Source organism: Hetaerina americana, unplaced genomic scaffold (genome assembly GCF_022747635.1).
Source record: "Hetaerina americana unplaced genomic scaffold, ioHetAmer1.1.p SCAF_3, whole genome shotgun sequence".
Classification (NCBI taxonomy): domain Eukaryota; kingdom Metazoa; phylum Arthropoda; class Insecta; order Odonata; family Calopterygidae; genus Hetaerina; species Hetaerina americana.
In genome coordinates, this window is record NW_027286874.1 from 64,230,305 (window position 1) to 64,245,880 (window position 15,576).

General features: G+C 38.2%; 1 protein-coding gene across 1 annotated transcript in view; it reads left to right on the top strand.

Moving 5' to 3' along the window:
- Myo10A (Myosin 10A) overlaps nucleotides 1–15,576 on the top strand; it is a 247,824-nt gene that overhangs the window by 108,204 nt on the left and 124,044 nt on the right. The window contains exon 46 of the mRNA XM_071587864.1: nucleotides 7,003–7,100. Coding sequence (XP_071443965.1) covers nucleotides 7,003–7,100 — 98 coding nt within the window. The remainder of the gene's footprint in view (nucleotides 1–7,002; nucleotides 7,101–15,576) is intronic.

Here is a 15,576-nt window from a genome sequence, read left to right on the forward strand (position 1 = left end):
GCCTTTAATTGTGGCCTTAAACGACTGTTATTGAAATATATAATGGGTAACTCCACGTGGAATTTGTCAACCAATTCTAAGGGAGTAGAGTATAAAATGATGACTTGGCATACTTACATGTTAAAGTTGTGTCAAAATTATTTTGATCTAGACAATCGTACTATTTCAGTCACAAAGAACTGTATCGTTCATTATAATTATCGCTGAAATTTAGATTAGACGTGAAGGATAGAGATTTTATTTATATGTGCATGAAGCAATATTTTTATATGAATAGCGATTATTTTCAAAAATATATAATCTTTGATAGTTTTCTAAATGGTACGAAGTCAGTCAGTCACCTAACATTCTCTGCGCTGGTGCACGAAACTCTGTGCTGAGAATGTAGGTTAAAAATTAGTTAAACGGTTAAAAGCCTCATTAAATACTAATTTGTGTATTCGGAAGAAGAATTAGGGTAAATTGGCTTGCGATAACATCAAAATGAAATTTTATTATCTTGTCAATTACCCTCGCTGTACTATTACAACGAAAATTGTCATAGTTTTTATTACTTCCCCCTCCGACTCCCCAGCACATAAATATTTTTAACCTTGAAAATACCGAGATCTATTTTCGGCCAGATTTGGCTAAAATATACTCACATATTAAAATAATGACACGAAGCTTTGAATTTTTAGGGGAGATGCTGTAGATACCATATAAGTGTTGCAAAATTAGTCTAGAATAATGTAAAATCCCTTGTAAACAAGTAAGAATTTCGTACAAAAATGTTAGGTATGTTTACTTCAGGCGTACTTCGTTTTAAAATTTCAACGAAGATTTTATCTTTCGAAACTCTATGGGCAAAGCTTTTCATGGCTTTTAAATGAGACGGTAATATTTGTAATCCAATTGGAACTAATTCAAGTGGGAATTTCATGGGAGTTTATGGTGGCCAGGAACAAATTAAAAATTTATTTTGAAAAATGAAGATATGGTTGCTTGTTGAGGACTAAGTTTTAGGAAAATAAAAAAAAAGGTTGCAGCCTCAGGCAATTGGTTAATTTCACATTATTAACAAGTTATGCTTTGTCAATGACCTCTCGTTTATTTAATATTTATGTTCCGATCAAGTTTTTATCTTAAGTTGAAAAGGTATTGTAGCGTTTTGCAGTTTTTTCGTTAGAAAATTATAGCTCTTCTTTTTCAACGCATTAAATCTTTTTAACACTTTGTTTATGGCTTTTTTCCTTCTGCGCCACTCTATAGTTGACACGTCCTTACCTAATAAGCTTAAATCCAATGCATTAAATTAATTATAAATTTAATTCATTTTTTCATGTGTGAATTCTCGATTATTCTTGGTTGCACTCTATCACTTCGTTCCCAGAGTTACGGACGGCTACTTTCTGCATTTTTGCTTCAGTTTGATTAACATGTACCCTTTCTTGGCTTTCCTTCATTTGTTTCTTTCCCAATTTTCCGCAAGTGTATAACATTTTATTTTCTACCTTCGTCGCGACATTCCTCTTCTTCTGCTTATAGGAGAAACAAAAGGGAAGAGTTCTATCATCCAATGGATGGTACCCGTGAATTGACATTTATATGCATAAATAAACCCTACAGAGAGACAGAAGGGTGAATAAGAATGGCTGGAAAATGGCGACGGAATCTTTCTACTCCATCCTCAGTCTGAGGTTGAATGAATAAGCCCACCAAGGAGATCGAATGCATTATTATTCTAAAGCATACGTAACGTTGCACTTCAAGGCTCCCTTGTTCCGTACTCTTATATTTATCCCCAAAGAATGGTTATATGTATGTATGACGGAGGCTTATTTTCCGGCTTGCAGCATGACTATTATATTTTAATGTTGAATAATTTCATGAAGAAACACTTTAGAGTAACCTCAATGGGCTTGCGCGTGGCCTCCAGCTAAGCTTTTATACAATGGAACCATCCCAGGGTGACATATGCCCACTTTGAAAAATATGATATACATATTCCGAAGAGAATTTATTGTGGATGGGGATGGAATAAACAAAATTTGGTTTTCTTGATTTTTTTCTTTCTCGTAAGTTAATTCTGAAAATATCATCGCACTGGCTACCGATAGAACGGATTCTCATTCTTTTTGTTAACAAACCCAGGCTGGCCAAGCACTCGTATTATCTCAGTAGGTTCCCTCGAAATAATTTTTCCTAGATTATGGTGCCTTTAAAAGGAACGCACATAAGTTATCATTGCTAGGCAGAAGTTTATAGAAGCATTCTTTTTATTACAATAGTTCAAATTTGTGATTTTTCCCTTTATTTTTAGTTACATATGGTATTCGAGAAGGCCATCGGTCCATGCGGTTCTTTTTAAGTTCCTAAAAAGAAAATTTCTTTTTAAATCTACTCTGTCATTCACCATCCGGGATCCGTTTCATTTCAGGTAACCATGATTTTACTCTTAATAAGAAATCTACTTTCCATACGAGTCACAGCTTGTATCAGAAACCATTTTATGTGATCATTCTGGCATTGAAAAAAGTTGACCATATGGCCAGGAAACTCGCTTCTAACCCATGAGGAGTGAACTTAGCATAGGAATTATGCTGCTCACGCGGAAATAAGTTATAAATGTCTCGAAGGGCTTCTATTCAGCGGTGTCCCGTATTCGGAACTGGTCGGAATATCTCTTTCCTTTGGATTGTTTTCAATACCCTACCCTAAGTCCGCTTCATCGATCACGGCCCGTGTTTAAGTGAAGTTTGCATGCGCACATGCGTGATTGCGTGACTAATGTGAGCGGAAACAAGAGAGACGGCCGACGCACGCCCCCTTGCGACGCCCATAAGCACTCTGTTTTCACCTCTCCCAAGTTTCTCTCCTCCTTGCTCACTTGCCCTCTTCCAGGAGTCCACGCAACCCTCAAGGATGGAAGCGCAACATGGTAATATCCACCCTTCTCCTTCAGAACCTAAAGGCCTAATACCTTCAAGGCCTAGAATTTGATGAAAATTTGATGTTGGATTTAAAAATTTTGATTTTTTTATCTTTACATCTTCTGGTGGCATTTCCTTTGTTCATTAAATGGTGAGTTCAGTGAATTGGACGATTGGGGTTTAAGAGGCTCCAAGGTTCAACGCCGAGGATGTTCGATGGCAAACGGCAGTCAAAGTTCGTTGAAAAGGTTTGTTGACTATGGAAATATTCTGGAAGACAGCTAATTGGAACAAACAGAGGATTCGGAATCAGCTTCCACAAGGTGTGGCCGCCTGAATTTTCGTCTCTTTTCTCCTATTTCATTCTTTCAGTTGGGTGGGAAACAAAATGACATGTTAATCCTTGCCTTGGTGTGATCAGAAATTTAAGTGACTCGGAAAAAGGGTTCTTTATAGTTCAATGGTCCTTAATCATGATTAAAAAATTGATTAAAGCGGTCATGTACCGCATTATAATGAATGATAACAACAATTGAAGTAATCTTCTAAAAGATGAATGCAAGAATTTAACAAGGGAATTAAAAGTTTAATTCTGGTTTTTTTTTCTATCTATACTATGTTGTAGTTACTATAGGTTTTTTATAGTTCATACAATGCTACATGATTCAAAAAGTCAAATCACTTGATGAAATGTAAACCTCACATGGACTCTTCTAAGCGTGATGTAAATGCTATCTTCCAATCGGAGACTGCTTTACGTATTGCTATCATTTAAGAATAATGTCATTTTTCGTTCATGGCACTCGAGCATAGGAACAGTAATTATCACATGTAGAAAAACCATAGGATTACTATCGGATGAATAACACCGATGATTTTCTGTTATGAATTCAGTTAAAATGTACGAAGATGCAGATGAAATACTTTTGCATGTATTCTCCAAGAAGCCTAAGTATTAGCCATCTGCCATCTGAATTTGCAAACCATTATAATTTTGTTTGCTGCAAATTTAGATCTATTTCCTATGGGGAAAAAGTCGGAAGTGAACTTTAAATGTAATCAGCATAGTGCTACTTTTGATCAACCTCTCTCTTCGTTCATCCTCAAAGTATTTGGTCGTCGAGTTTGGGAAAAGCTTTCCGCTAACATTTTTACTTTAAGATATTTTTGTCCATTCTTAGCGTGATGTAAAACGTTATTTCCCGGCAGCCGAAGTCAGATGTTTAGGAGCTGAATTGAATTATTAATTTTTACTAAAAAAATAAAAATAGTAATATACCATTATTTAAATGCTGTATATTTTCTTCTCAGGGTTATTCTATTTCACAAAATGATTCATGACCGACATGGCTTATTACTTTCATTGTGAGAATCTATTTAAATAACATGTGTGTGTGTGTACCAATATGATTTTATTGTTGGTAACTCGTTGCCTTACCACAGGTTTCATCGACGTGGCCTTATGCGGAAAATTTCAAGAGGACGTAAGCGTTTTCTTGGTTGACGTGTAGGAAATTCTATGGATTGCGAAAAAAAATATGGGAAGCAAATGACGCAATTCACTTGCGTGAGCACGCTTACCCTCACTCACTCGTTTGAGGTTTATTTGAATATGTGAAACAAGGGCGAACCATTGTTTCCGTGCACGCGTGGATGCGCTGATCCGCACAAACGGAGAATTAAACTAGTTTGAAAGAGACGCATGTCCCAAACGACATTAGAAAAGGTTCTTGGAGAATTTCTGTGATGCCGCTTTTTTCTCGAGTTTCTCCTTTTGCGGCCTTCAAGTGTCTAGTTTCCGTGGAATGAAAATGCTTGGAATTGCTTTTGTTGAATCAATTGTAGTTTTGATTATGCATGCATTTTTATTCCCTCTCAATATATATATTCCTTAGAGCACGCTTTTCCGGAGTAGAAGCGCAGAGAAATAATAAAATTTTGGCCGACAGGACGGTACTATATTGAGAATATATAGTACTTCATCATTGAAAAATTTATGAGGCATAAATTAAATATTGCATCTGGTCAAACTCAGTTCCTCGTGGATATCACCAAATTGGGAGAATTTTGGCTTTACAAATTATTCAAATTTAATGCATTTCGTTTGATGAACTAATTTTATCCAAATTCCTTAACTTTTTTACATGCTTGTAATGGTGATATAAATTTTTAAGTAGTTTTCGAATTTTTTGTATCATATATTGCCAGTAGTTACAGTTTCGTACTGAATTTAGAATCCAATATTTAATTTTTAGGGTAAATTTTATTATGGAATGTTACAATTTTTGATTCCATGTATAAATATATCAACAATAGTGGTCGCGTCACACTATAGCCCTTGAACCCGGGACCCGTTCAATACTTGTTCAGGGATAGATTTATTTAATACAATTATTTAAAGTTAGTTTATGTATTGTTTTGATTTATTCGATGAATATTTGTCCCTCGTCGCTTCGTTTCTTGAAAGACCTCGAACCTTATTCAAATGTGATTAATATGCGATTTCATAGCACCTGACCTTCACCCTCCTCTCCACACCCACTCTCCACCGCCGTCCTCTTTCCTCCTTCCGGCTTTCATTCCTCAAATTAAGTGGGGTTGAGGAACAAAGTGTTCATGTTTGAACGCAATTTAATTCGAACTTATATTCGCATTTGCCCGCTCATCTTTAAATACAGCCCTAGCAAAATGTAATGACTAAACAGGGTATTTGCCAAAATATTTACTCTAATTCCCAAGGTTGTCATGGAAATATCGCATCTTCGGGAATCCAAAGATGCGAAGAAGGTATAATCTCCCTCATAATTCGTAGGATAAAGGTTTTTTTTCTATTCAATATAGAACTCTTACGTCCAGAACTTTGGCTTGTGTATGGATGATTTGGAACAGATAGTATGATTGCAAAAATGATTGGTGGCAGCCATAGGTGATTGATGGACAGATGATTACATATTTCCAAAATAATTCCATGGCAATCTTTGGAATATGACAAAAATTAACCAAACATTTGAAGAATAATTTAATTTCATTTTTGTACCAACAACCATGCATAAATCATGCTATACAGGAATCCAAACGTTTGGTAAATTTGTCAATTGACATTTATGTCAAATGGAGTTGACTCGGCTCGATTGGTTTTATTGAATTAAATCGATGATATTGATAGTGCTGAGTTATGCAGGCTAAATACCTACTTTATGACTAATGTTATAACGTTAAAAACCTATCAGGTAACTCAGTAACTAGGGACCTTATCAGTCTTTCCCTGATACTCATGCGACTAATAAACAGGAAAGTGACTTGTGTATAATATCATCGTATTTCTGCCGTAATATTGGCAATTTTATCTGCAGTGCGATGTAATAATTAAAGAGTTAATTTTTCATGATTGTTCGTTTATTTTCGTCAAAATGTGAATTTTAAGGTCATTAATAAAGTGTGAGTAATTGGAAATTTCCATGTACGCAGCCTATACAAATATAAAAGCCATCAAAAACCTATCTTAACCGGTGGAATACCAAATAATAACAATTGGGAATTTAACTCACTGTGATTTAGAGTTAATGATAGCGCTGTGTGTTGATAAAATGATACGATTTTTTTTATTTCTACTTTTTAACTTCATAACAAAAGGAAAAACCTCAAAGCTCGTCTCGAATCTCTCCTTGCCCAGTCACGTTCGAGTTGGAATGAATAATTACCCACACTCCTCCGGAACGTTACGGAGGGGTGTGGGTAATTACGGGCGTGGGACGGAGTAGCATGTTCTCATAAGTATTTATAGATTTTCTAATGCATGAAATGAATAAGGATAGTATTGAGAGAGTCCATTGACATTAAATTTTTCACTAGGCCATTGTATTCACTCGAGTAATGAGCGTTAAACCATTGAGATCGACGTTATGGATGTGGTCAGCTCGTATGCCGGAAGTCTATCCTGCGGACATGTTTCCGGCAGAACTCGATGGGAATTTAATCTATGCTTATCTGACGGACTGTCATTGTACCCACGCTGTCCGGTCAAGTTACAGGTGACCGACAGAAGTCCCCAACCTCTCATCACACCGCTAATCCTTTTGTTTTCCACCAGGATGGCTCTTCGGGACCGTGGACGGCCGAAGCGGAGTCTTCCCGTGCGAGCACGTGGAAGCGTTGGGCCGGAGCGAGGGACCCCGGGCCGTCGCCATGGTGAGTGATCCTCCCGCCCTTCCATTGAACCCCACCGCCCTCCCAACGGTTTGATTCGCCCAGATTGAACATTTATTCCTCTTGGAGAGACGATGCTCCCAACTTCGCCGATGAATTTATTTTCTAAAATGAATGACTGGATAAAGAGTTATATGTTTGTGATTTTTGTCATTTGCGAATATGAAGGGTCAACGAATCGATTTTGCCGTTTATACGACAGAGAATTAACGTGGAGTTGGCGAAACTCGTTGCCTTAAGCTATCGCATTACTCTTGCAGGAAAGATCAACAAAAATAAATTATGCAGCTGATTGAAGAAGTGGTAGGGAGGTATGTATGTGATTCGCAGGTAAAGTTCTCATTTGGTCGAAACTCGTTCATCAGCTAACCTCTTTCCGTTCTGTTTTATGAGTTGAACTTTAATTGACATTGTGATCTGCTCTGAGAGTCAGTTGGCATTTCACCGCTACTCTCCCGCGGAAACAAGTTCCTTCGAAGTGCATAATGTTTATGTTTTCGTATGGAAATGTCTCTAGCATTGAATTTGTGGATTGATGTGTGGAAATGGGATTTCCATTGAATCTTTCAATAAATTTTCCATAATATAAAATAAAAAATGCTCCGTTTTCGTGCGTACGTTTCCCATTATTTCGATTTATTTTTCTTGATTTTTTGCTTTCAGTACTTTACTTTATCCCTCCCTTTATTTGAACATGCATCTCCGATTGAATGTTGACTTTAAGTCAATTATTGACATTCATCTACCTTACAGAAAATTCAATCTCATCATCCATCACTTGCATAATTTTGACAGTGTCGGGATACATACATCCATTAGTTAAATCTTTTGATCTATTTATTTGATCATCAGTTTTCAATCGAAGAAATTGATACGCTGATCCTTATAACATATACGTTTCCTCGATCTAGCAATGTGTTGTAACACTGAATTCATGTCTTCTGGGATTGAATGTTGAAAAGGAGCTACATTTGAACTCATTAATGCCATTATACCGCGCATCTTACTCCATAACCACATATTTTTACGGCTCGGTTGGGTGTTTCGATGAACGCACGAAGCTTTTTAAAGCTTCCCAATTCACATCTATAATTTTTAATACATGGAGAGGCTTCATTATAATCAGAATCCTGGTCCAGACCTATTATCTAGTATTTAATTGGCAATAATATGTGGTATCGCTTGTCATTTATGTTAGTGAGGTGAATATATAAAATAAAGTTGAAATTAAAAAAGTTCTCCCTTGGTGTTCTCTCGTCCGCCCCTCGATTGCATTACAGGTAAGATGTGACACGAAGCTTATCAGTATAGTTTGTTTATCACTTACGCACAAACTCCTCGAAACTGTCTTTCAGATGATCCACATCGGTATTAAAAACCATACTGAATCGTCAATGGGCATTAAAATAAAATTTGTTTCATTTTGAAATAAAATTTCCGTTCGTACTAAGTTGTACACTGTCGGTGGTCCAACCTTTCGCTTAATTTTAACGTTTTTTGTCGTTTTATTTCGCTAGCTACTTCAGTAGCTCTCCATAATTGGTTAGGATGGTTAAACGAGTTGTTGAACAATAATCAAAGTCTAGTAGCTGTGGAATACGAGATAATACTTTAATTTATCGCCCTACAGCAATACATGCATTCCTCTCACTCTGCCATTTCTGTGCTGAAATAGCCGCCGGCTCAACAAGCGCGAGTATAACCCTCGGCTCAGCGATGCAGAGAAAACCGTAGCTCTGGTTCCAACTCTCATTTCTTTTCACGAGCCCCGTCCGGCACCAACAGACGCCTCGAGAAGTCCTCACCCGATGCATTCTGCATAATCTAATTCCTCACCTTTTGCATATCACCGCTAGCATTTTTCTTTTTTTCTCTGTCCTGTTCCCCTGCCCAGGTGGCGCATTAAATGAGCTGTTTCCTGATGTCGTCAACGTGGCCCCGCGCTTGCCTTCACTCTTCTTCCCTCCTCTTCTTCCCTCCTCTTCTTCCCTCCTCTTCTTCCCTCCTCTTCTTCCCTCCTCTTCTTCCCTCCTCTTCTTCCCTCCTCTTCTTTCCTCCCCCCCGCCCGCCCTCCCGTCTCGTTTCATGCTCATTGCAATCCCCCCCCTTCCCCCACCAACCCTCTCCCTCGCCGCACACGCCGTCATCTTCCGCGAAATCCGTTCCGTTCTTCCGTCGTCCTCGTCCTTCCGTGTTGGTTTTGTGGGGATGGAATGTCCTCTCCCTGTTTATTTACAGTACCGTGTCAGTGTCGAGTGAAGCCGCAAACTCGAAGTGTGGATTATAGCTACATAATGTGCGGTGAAACCTCGGTTGCTCGTGAGAATGAGGAAAGGGAAAACCGTTCATTTTATTCTCAAGGAATTTTAAAGTGAATTTTTACCGAAGAGTGTGCCCAAACCGTTTATCGGGTATATCAAGTTATTCTGCGGGGAAAATTTTGAAAGACTGGTTGTTTGGCTTCATATTTCAAGCCCTTTGCTTGACGTGACTTTTTAAATGAATTGTAGTAAAATATCGTACTATTTATTGCCCATAACCTGGGATCCTCGGCACTTGTGGAAATAAGTGTTTAGATTTTTGGTCCCTAGACGGTGACAGTAAATCGCTTTTCCAATTATCGAAGTGTATAAGGTGAGATACATCAAAGTTCATTACAAACGAGTAATGAAAATGAGTTCAATGTTCCGATATCTGTCATATCAGTTTTAGGAGGGAAATAAAAAGGGATAATAGAATATAACGAATTTTGAGGATGAGTAAATTGCAGTTTCAACGTAACTCCACCAAGATTCATATTTTTAAGTAGAATGATTCCCGTGGGAGAATTCTAACCCGAGGGCTGGTCCTCACTTATACTTACCATCAGCCACCAGAAAGACGCAACTTTTCGCTTTTATGTCGTAGCAGATTCTTTCGTGTGCTATCATTCGTTTCGCCTGTTCATAAATACTAACCAGCTGCTCTTCCGTGATCTATTTGAGATCTTTGAATCGTATTAGCTAGTCAGATATTGAATATACCATAATGTGAGCTTTTTAAAATAGCTGCTGTTAAAATAATAATCGATTGAGGCTTAAATATTCTGATTAAATAACTGATCGATATATGTCGGTTCATCAGGATTTTTTTAAATGAATAACTTATATTCATGAGAGAGGTCTCCCCATCGTCCTCTTGTTCACTAAGCTTCTTGTTTGCTCGTATTCCGTTTTCCATGTCGTTTTTTTCGGTTATGCATTTGAACAATATTAAAGTTGGTAACCTTCGAGAATTTAAAGGGTTGGCTTGTACACGATTGGTATTCAAAGCATATTCTCCTAAACACAATATCTGTCGCTCATTTGTGGTGCATTAGACACAGTCGGCCTTCCTGATGATTTAACGAATGTGAACGACGTGTAATGTGCCAATCATTTATACGTATGGCTACCGTTACTGTAACTCAGTTTGCCGTTACCTCCTCCTTTCCAGTAGTTAATAGCTTAATGCACGTTTATTGCCTATTCGAAAGGTTTTAGTGGAAATACGTGCTTCAGGTTAGCGTATTGTAGCACTTCTTGTATGTCTTTTGGGACCAATGATTTTTGCCAGTAAATTGTTTTGAAAGCATAGCCTTCTTCGTTACTTAATGCACACAGAGACTACCAATTCTTGAAAGATAAATTCTCGCCCTGCTAGAAAGTAAACATTTATTCTCCTAGCTTTTGTTCGATTCGACCTTCTTCTTATTTTTCATCTTCGCCTGCTGAAATTCCCCTTTAAAACAAAACTACGTCAGTATTTTCCATTCAGAGTGATAGATTTGGTGTAAATTGAAATTAGCAAAATTGAAAATTCAATTCAAGTGAAAATCCTTACTAACACTTGTTGAGCCGAGTATTCCTTTTATTGAATATGTTTTAAATATTTCTGGCTTTAACTTTAATTGTGTTTCTAATGCATCACGAAAGAAGGTAGGATACCAACGTTACGAGTATTCGGTTGCCTCTGCGCGTAAATGTAGGTGCTCAAGTGTCTTTTCACTTCTTCTCCCACTTCTTCATTGCATGAACTACTCTCAATATTTGAAGATGTTTCTAATGAACTTAAATGTCATTTTATCATTGTTACGTTGCTAACGTTTATATAATTATAACGAATGGTTTCCCCATCTTGGGTTTATGATTCATAGCTTACCCAGTGGTTTTTATGATTTCCTGCTGGACTCCATAAAAAAAGTTATCACGGACCTCTTGACCTAGAGCGGAAGAGAGATGGAACCCTTGGCCTTAAAGAGGCCTCGAGGACTCTCGCCGTAATTGTGTTTACGAACGCCGGCCTCTCCCACGCTCCTCCCACCGTCTTGAGCTCGATGCTACCCACCCACCTTCCCACCTTGCCCTTCCGATTCCGTGTGTTAAACCTAGGAAGGCGATTTGTATTCATCGCCGTATCCTTTATTCTTCTTTAGTCCTTACCTTTGGACTTGCTTGTTTGGTGAAAGTAGGATTAACTTGAGGGATTAAATAACCGATACAATAAGTACTAGCCTTCTGGGCATGCTCAGCTTTTGGAAATTCTGTCGTTCCGTACAATCAAATGTAATTATCAAACAAACATTAACTTATGTGTTTCTTTAGTATGCCTGAAATGCACTACTACATTATTTCCCTGAGGAATTTAATCGATCGTGCTGTCATTGTCGTGCACGAACCCACCAGAGGTTGGGAGGATCGAGGGGAAGTGAGAGTGTGGGTGGGGAAGATTACTCAACTGCATTATCATAATCTGCCTTGTTATTGCGAAATGAGAGAAAAAATGCCACGTCATTTATTTCACCTCGCTCACAAGGGTATACATTTATACCGCCCTTAATCTAGTGGTGGACGAATAAAGGGGAAGACCACTATTTGCAACTTACGTCATAAACATGCCTGTTGTTTTGACGTTTTCCATCCCAGAGTTTACTTTTCCGAAAAATTTAATTGATCACAGAAGCCGCTGTTTCTACGTCAATACGAATGTTGGCTAAGTTGCCATGAAAATTAATAGTTATGTTAAAGGGAAAAGAACTGTCGTTGTTCAGTTTTAATTATTTGGATATAAAAAGACATAAGAAACGAATGACAGATAACGTTCAATTATTTTATCGGCAGACTGCTGAGAATTCAAAAGAGTCACAATAACGCCATCGTTGAGGTCTGTAAATAATGTGAAGCCACTAATTTTGGTGTATTCAATCGAATGCCGCTTAATGTTAATCGATAAATTTGAGATATTTTTAACTTTAAATTCTACTTAAATATTCGGTTTATATCTACCACGATCCGTATGATATTTCTAAATGTTTGGAGAGTGCATTTTTTAGGGAACTCATGCATAACAGCAGCAGATTTGTAAGCCAAAATTCTTTTTAATGCTTAAAGTTCAGCATGTGGTTGATGCTCACTAATCTTAAAATTCGCGCTCAAACTAGGTTAATGACGCTATGGACGTTTTGAGTTTCTCTTTGTAGACAATTGGGTTTCGTGACCTACAACACATCTTCGGTTTGATATGAGCAGGCCAACGCATTTGTCTGTGCAGCTGCTAGGGCTACGTTCGAAGTTATTACGCAAGTGATAAAATTTAATTTAGTGATATAATTTTATTTTGTGGAGCCATCGAACTGAAATAGCAAAGCTTTTTCGAAGATACTCAGAATTACGTATTTTTTGCGTCGCCCCATTATTTTTACTTTAAATGAAGTGCTCGCAAAACCCTTGGGTCGGTACGATCCGCCGTTTGGAGACTTCAATGCTCGGAGCGTCCGAGGATGCAGCGTATGTATCGCAACCATTCTCTTCAATGCAGTTTTGGCGTTACTGCGTGAGAAAGGATGAAGAAATGCTTTGAACGGAATTAGAATGTGATCAAGGAAAAATAAGAAAATTTCCGGAAGTAAATTGTGATTCATCTACAAGATTTGTTCTTCCGACACGGTACGAGGCTTTTTATTCGCACCTGATTCAGAAGGACTGGTTGCGTTCTTTTTCTTACACTTTGACCTTGCCTTCAGAGCTAATTACATCCGTGAACAGCAGTTTTATGAAAATTCCCACTCAGCAAGATCTTCTTTCACTATGATATTCTGTTTTACCTTTTGCTTCGTATTAATTTCCGCGGCTGCTTTTTTTATAATTCTCGCATGGGAATATTTCACTGCGACTCTTTCTTTGTTAAAATGGAGAGTTGGCGCATTTTTGCGTTGTTATGCTATTTTTCATATGCACCTTTGTTCTCTTTTTCTGTGAAGTATGAAAGGTAAATGTTTATCTTTTTACTGCTCGCATGCGTGCATCCGTTCCTCCATCGAATAAAATTCCAACTTGGGAGTAAATAGGTGGACGCCATTTCAATTTACTGTGTTTTTACCGGAGTGGTACTTTGCATAAATTACTTCATTTAATAGGAACTTCCGCAAAAAATATCATCATGGGTTACCATCGAGTGGGGTAGAGATCTTTGTGAGTGCGTTGCCATTCTCCACTATCCTTCCACGCCACTGGTGGATTTTCTCTTACAGAAACTGTTCTTTTCCCACATATTTGTACATTTAATAACAGAATCTTTTTTTCAGACTTTTATTCAATTGGGTCCGCCTTCCCACCTTTGATCCTGCTCCGTTTCCTCCATCTAGGGCTTACTCTTTCTTCTCCACCATCTCTTCCTCAGGTCCTCTTCCATCTTATCCTTTCATGTTACCTCTGGCCTTTCTCTCTCCTGCTAATTCTAGCTTGTCCACTCTATCCAACGCATGAAATTAATTAACCGATTTCTTCATTTCCCCCATATTTAAGTTTTGACCTTCGACGCTGCATTCATTGATGAAGGTAGGAATTCAATATTATGGGAATTTATTTCAATTCACACGACCGGAATTAATTCCACGAATAACACCCAAGAATAAAAAAATTGGTAAAAACCAAATGAGCACATGCTATTTTTAAATCGTCCTAGTAAACCAGTGTTCACTCTCAGTTTTGTCAGACATATCGCGTCGTAGATTTGCTGTGTCCAACACTGAAACGTATCCACCGGTTTCTTATTCATGCTCTTCTCTTCGAAATGCGTAGTTCGGGCATTCCGTCCGTCGAATGCTCACCACCTCGCGATGTAAGCTTATCCGGAGGGTGCGGGGGTTATTGGGGGGAATGGGAGTTAAAGGGAGGTCTCGTTCAAGTTCCCGTCTTGAAGGGAAGAACCGGACGGGGAGGCCCCGGCGGTGGCCAGTGCAACTTGCTTGCCATAGATCATCCCTCCCATTCCGAAGTTCTTATCCTCCTCCTCGCCCCGTTCCTCTACCGGAGAGGGGCGGGACATTCCTCATAAGGAGGGATTGCATCTTCAACCACCCTCCCCTTCCAGGAGCCGCCTCGATAGAATGGGCATCCTCAAGACTTAGGGCTTTGGTTGATGGCACCTGTGGAATAATGCTGATAAGGATATTCTACTGCGGTGATCTTCACCGGGAAGCGCCGGAAGCAGAAACACAGTGACTGTAAAGGAGTTTATTTCGATGAGACCGAATAGATAATGCTGACAACGTACGAGCAAGTAGATAATGTCGTCGTAGAGAAAGTTAGCGTTTTTGATGTAGAATGCGCAAATTGGTAATTATTTTAACCTCTCTTCCTCTGAGGATATGCCCACCGTTATTAAGTAGTTTTCGTGTTGTCATATTCTTCGCAATATTAGCAAGAAAGTCTAGGAAGTTACTGCGTCGACTGCTGATGAACGATGAATGCAAATTCTCCTTTCTATGCCATCATTCGGCATGCGTGTGCAATGAATTTTCGAGAGGTAAACATCGCATGAAATGAAAATTTAAGGCCCGAGGAGGAACTTGTGAGCATTTTATTTCGCTCGCCTCGATTCGTCTAGCCTTGCAAGAGAACGATGAGAGTGCTTCTTTGATACTCCACGGTCTATGCCGTGACTGTGATTGTTTGGTTACTGGGGTAATTATTAAAGAGAATATCACAAAACATAATTATGATAATGAAGAAAATATCTACGGAAAACTCATAAGAATAAATTTTAAAGAAGATTTACAATTTCTTAATTATTACGTGATTATGAAAGCTTAATGTTTTTTTAATAATTAGGTTATATAAGCCAAGGGGTGCACAGTAAGAGGTGAATTTTCCGGGTTTTTTTCTATTTTTGCTGGGGAAGCACCCAGAACATCACTGTATTAATTAGTTGTGGTGCTTCTAATTGAGGTTTTTGATAAGAGGGAAATATTATTATATTGATTCTATTATTTTCGACTTTACATTTTTTCAATTAAATATTTAAAGTAAGCGTCCTGATAATGAGGTCTTTTGAATACTCGTTTCTTAAATTTAACACCAAGTTAATATGCCACAACAGTTAATATTTCCTTAAGAGCAAAAATATCCAGAAACTCATGCTTTTTCAATGTGTTTGAATC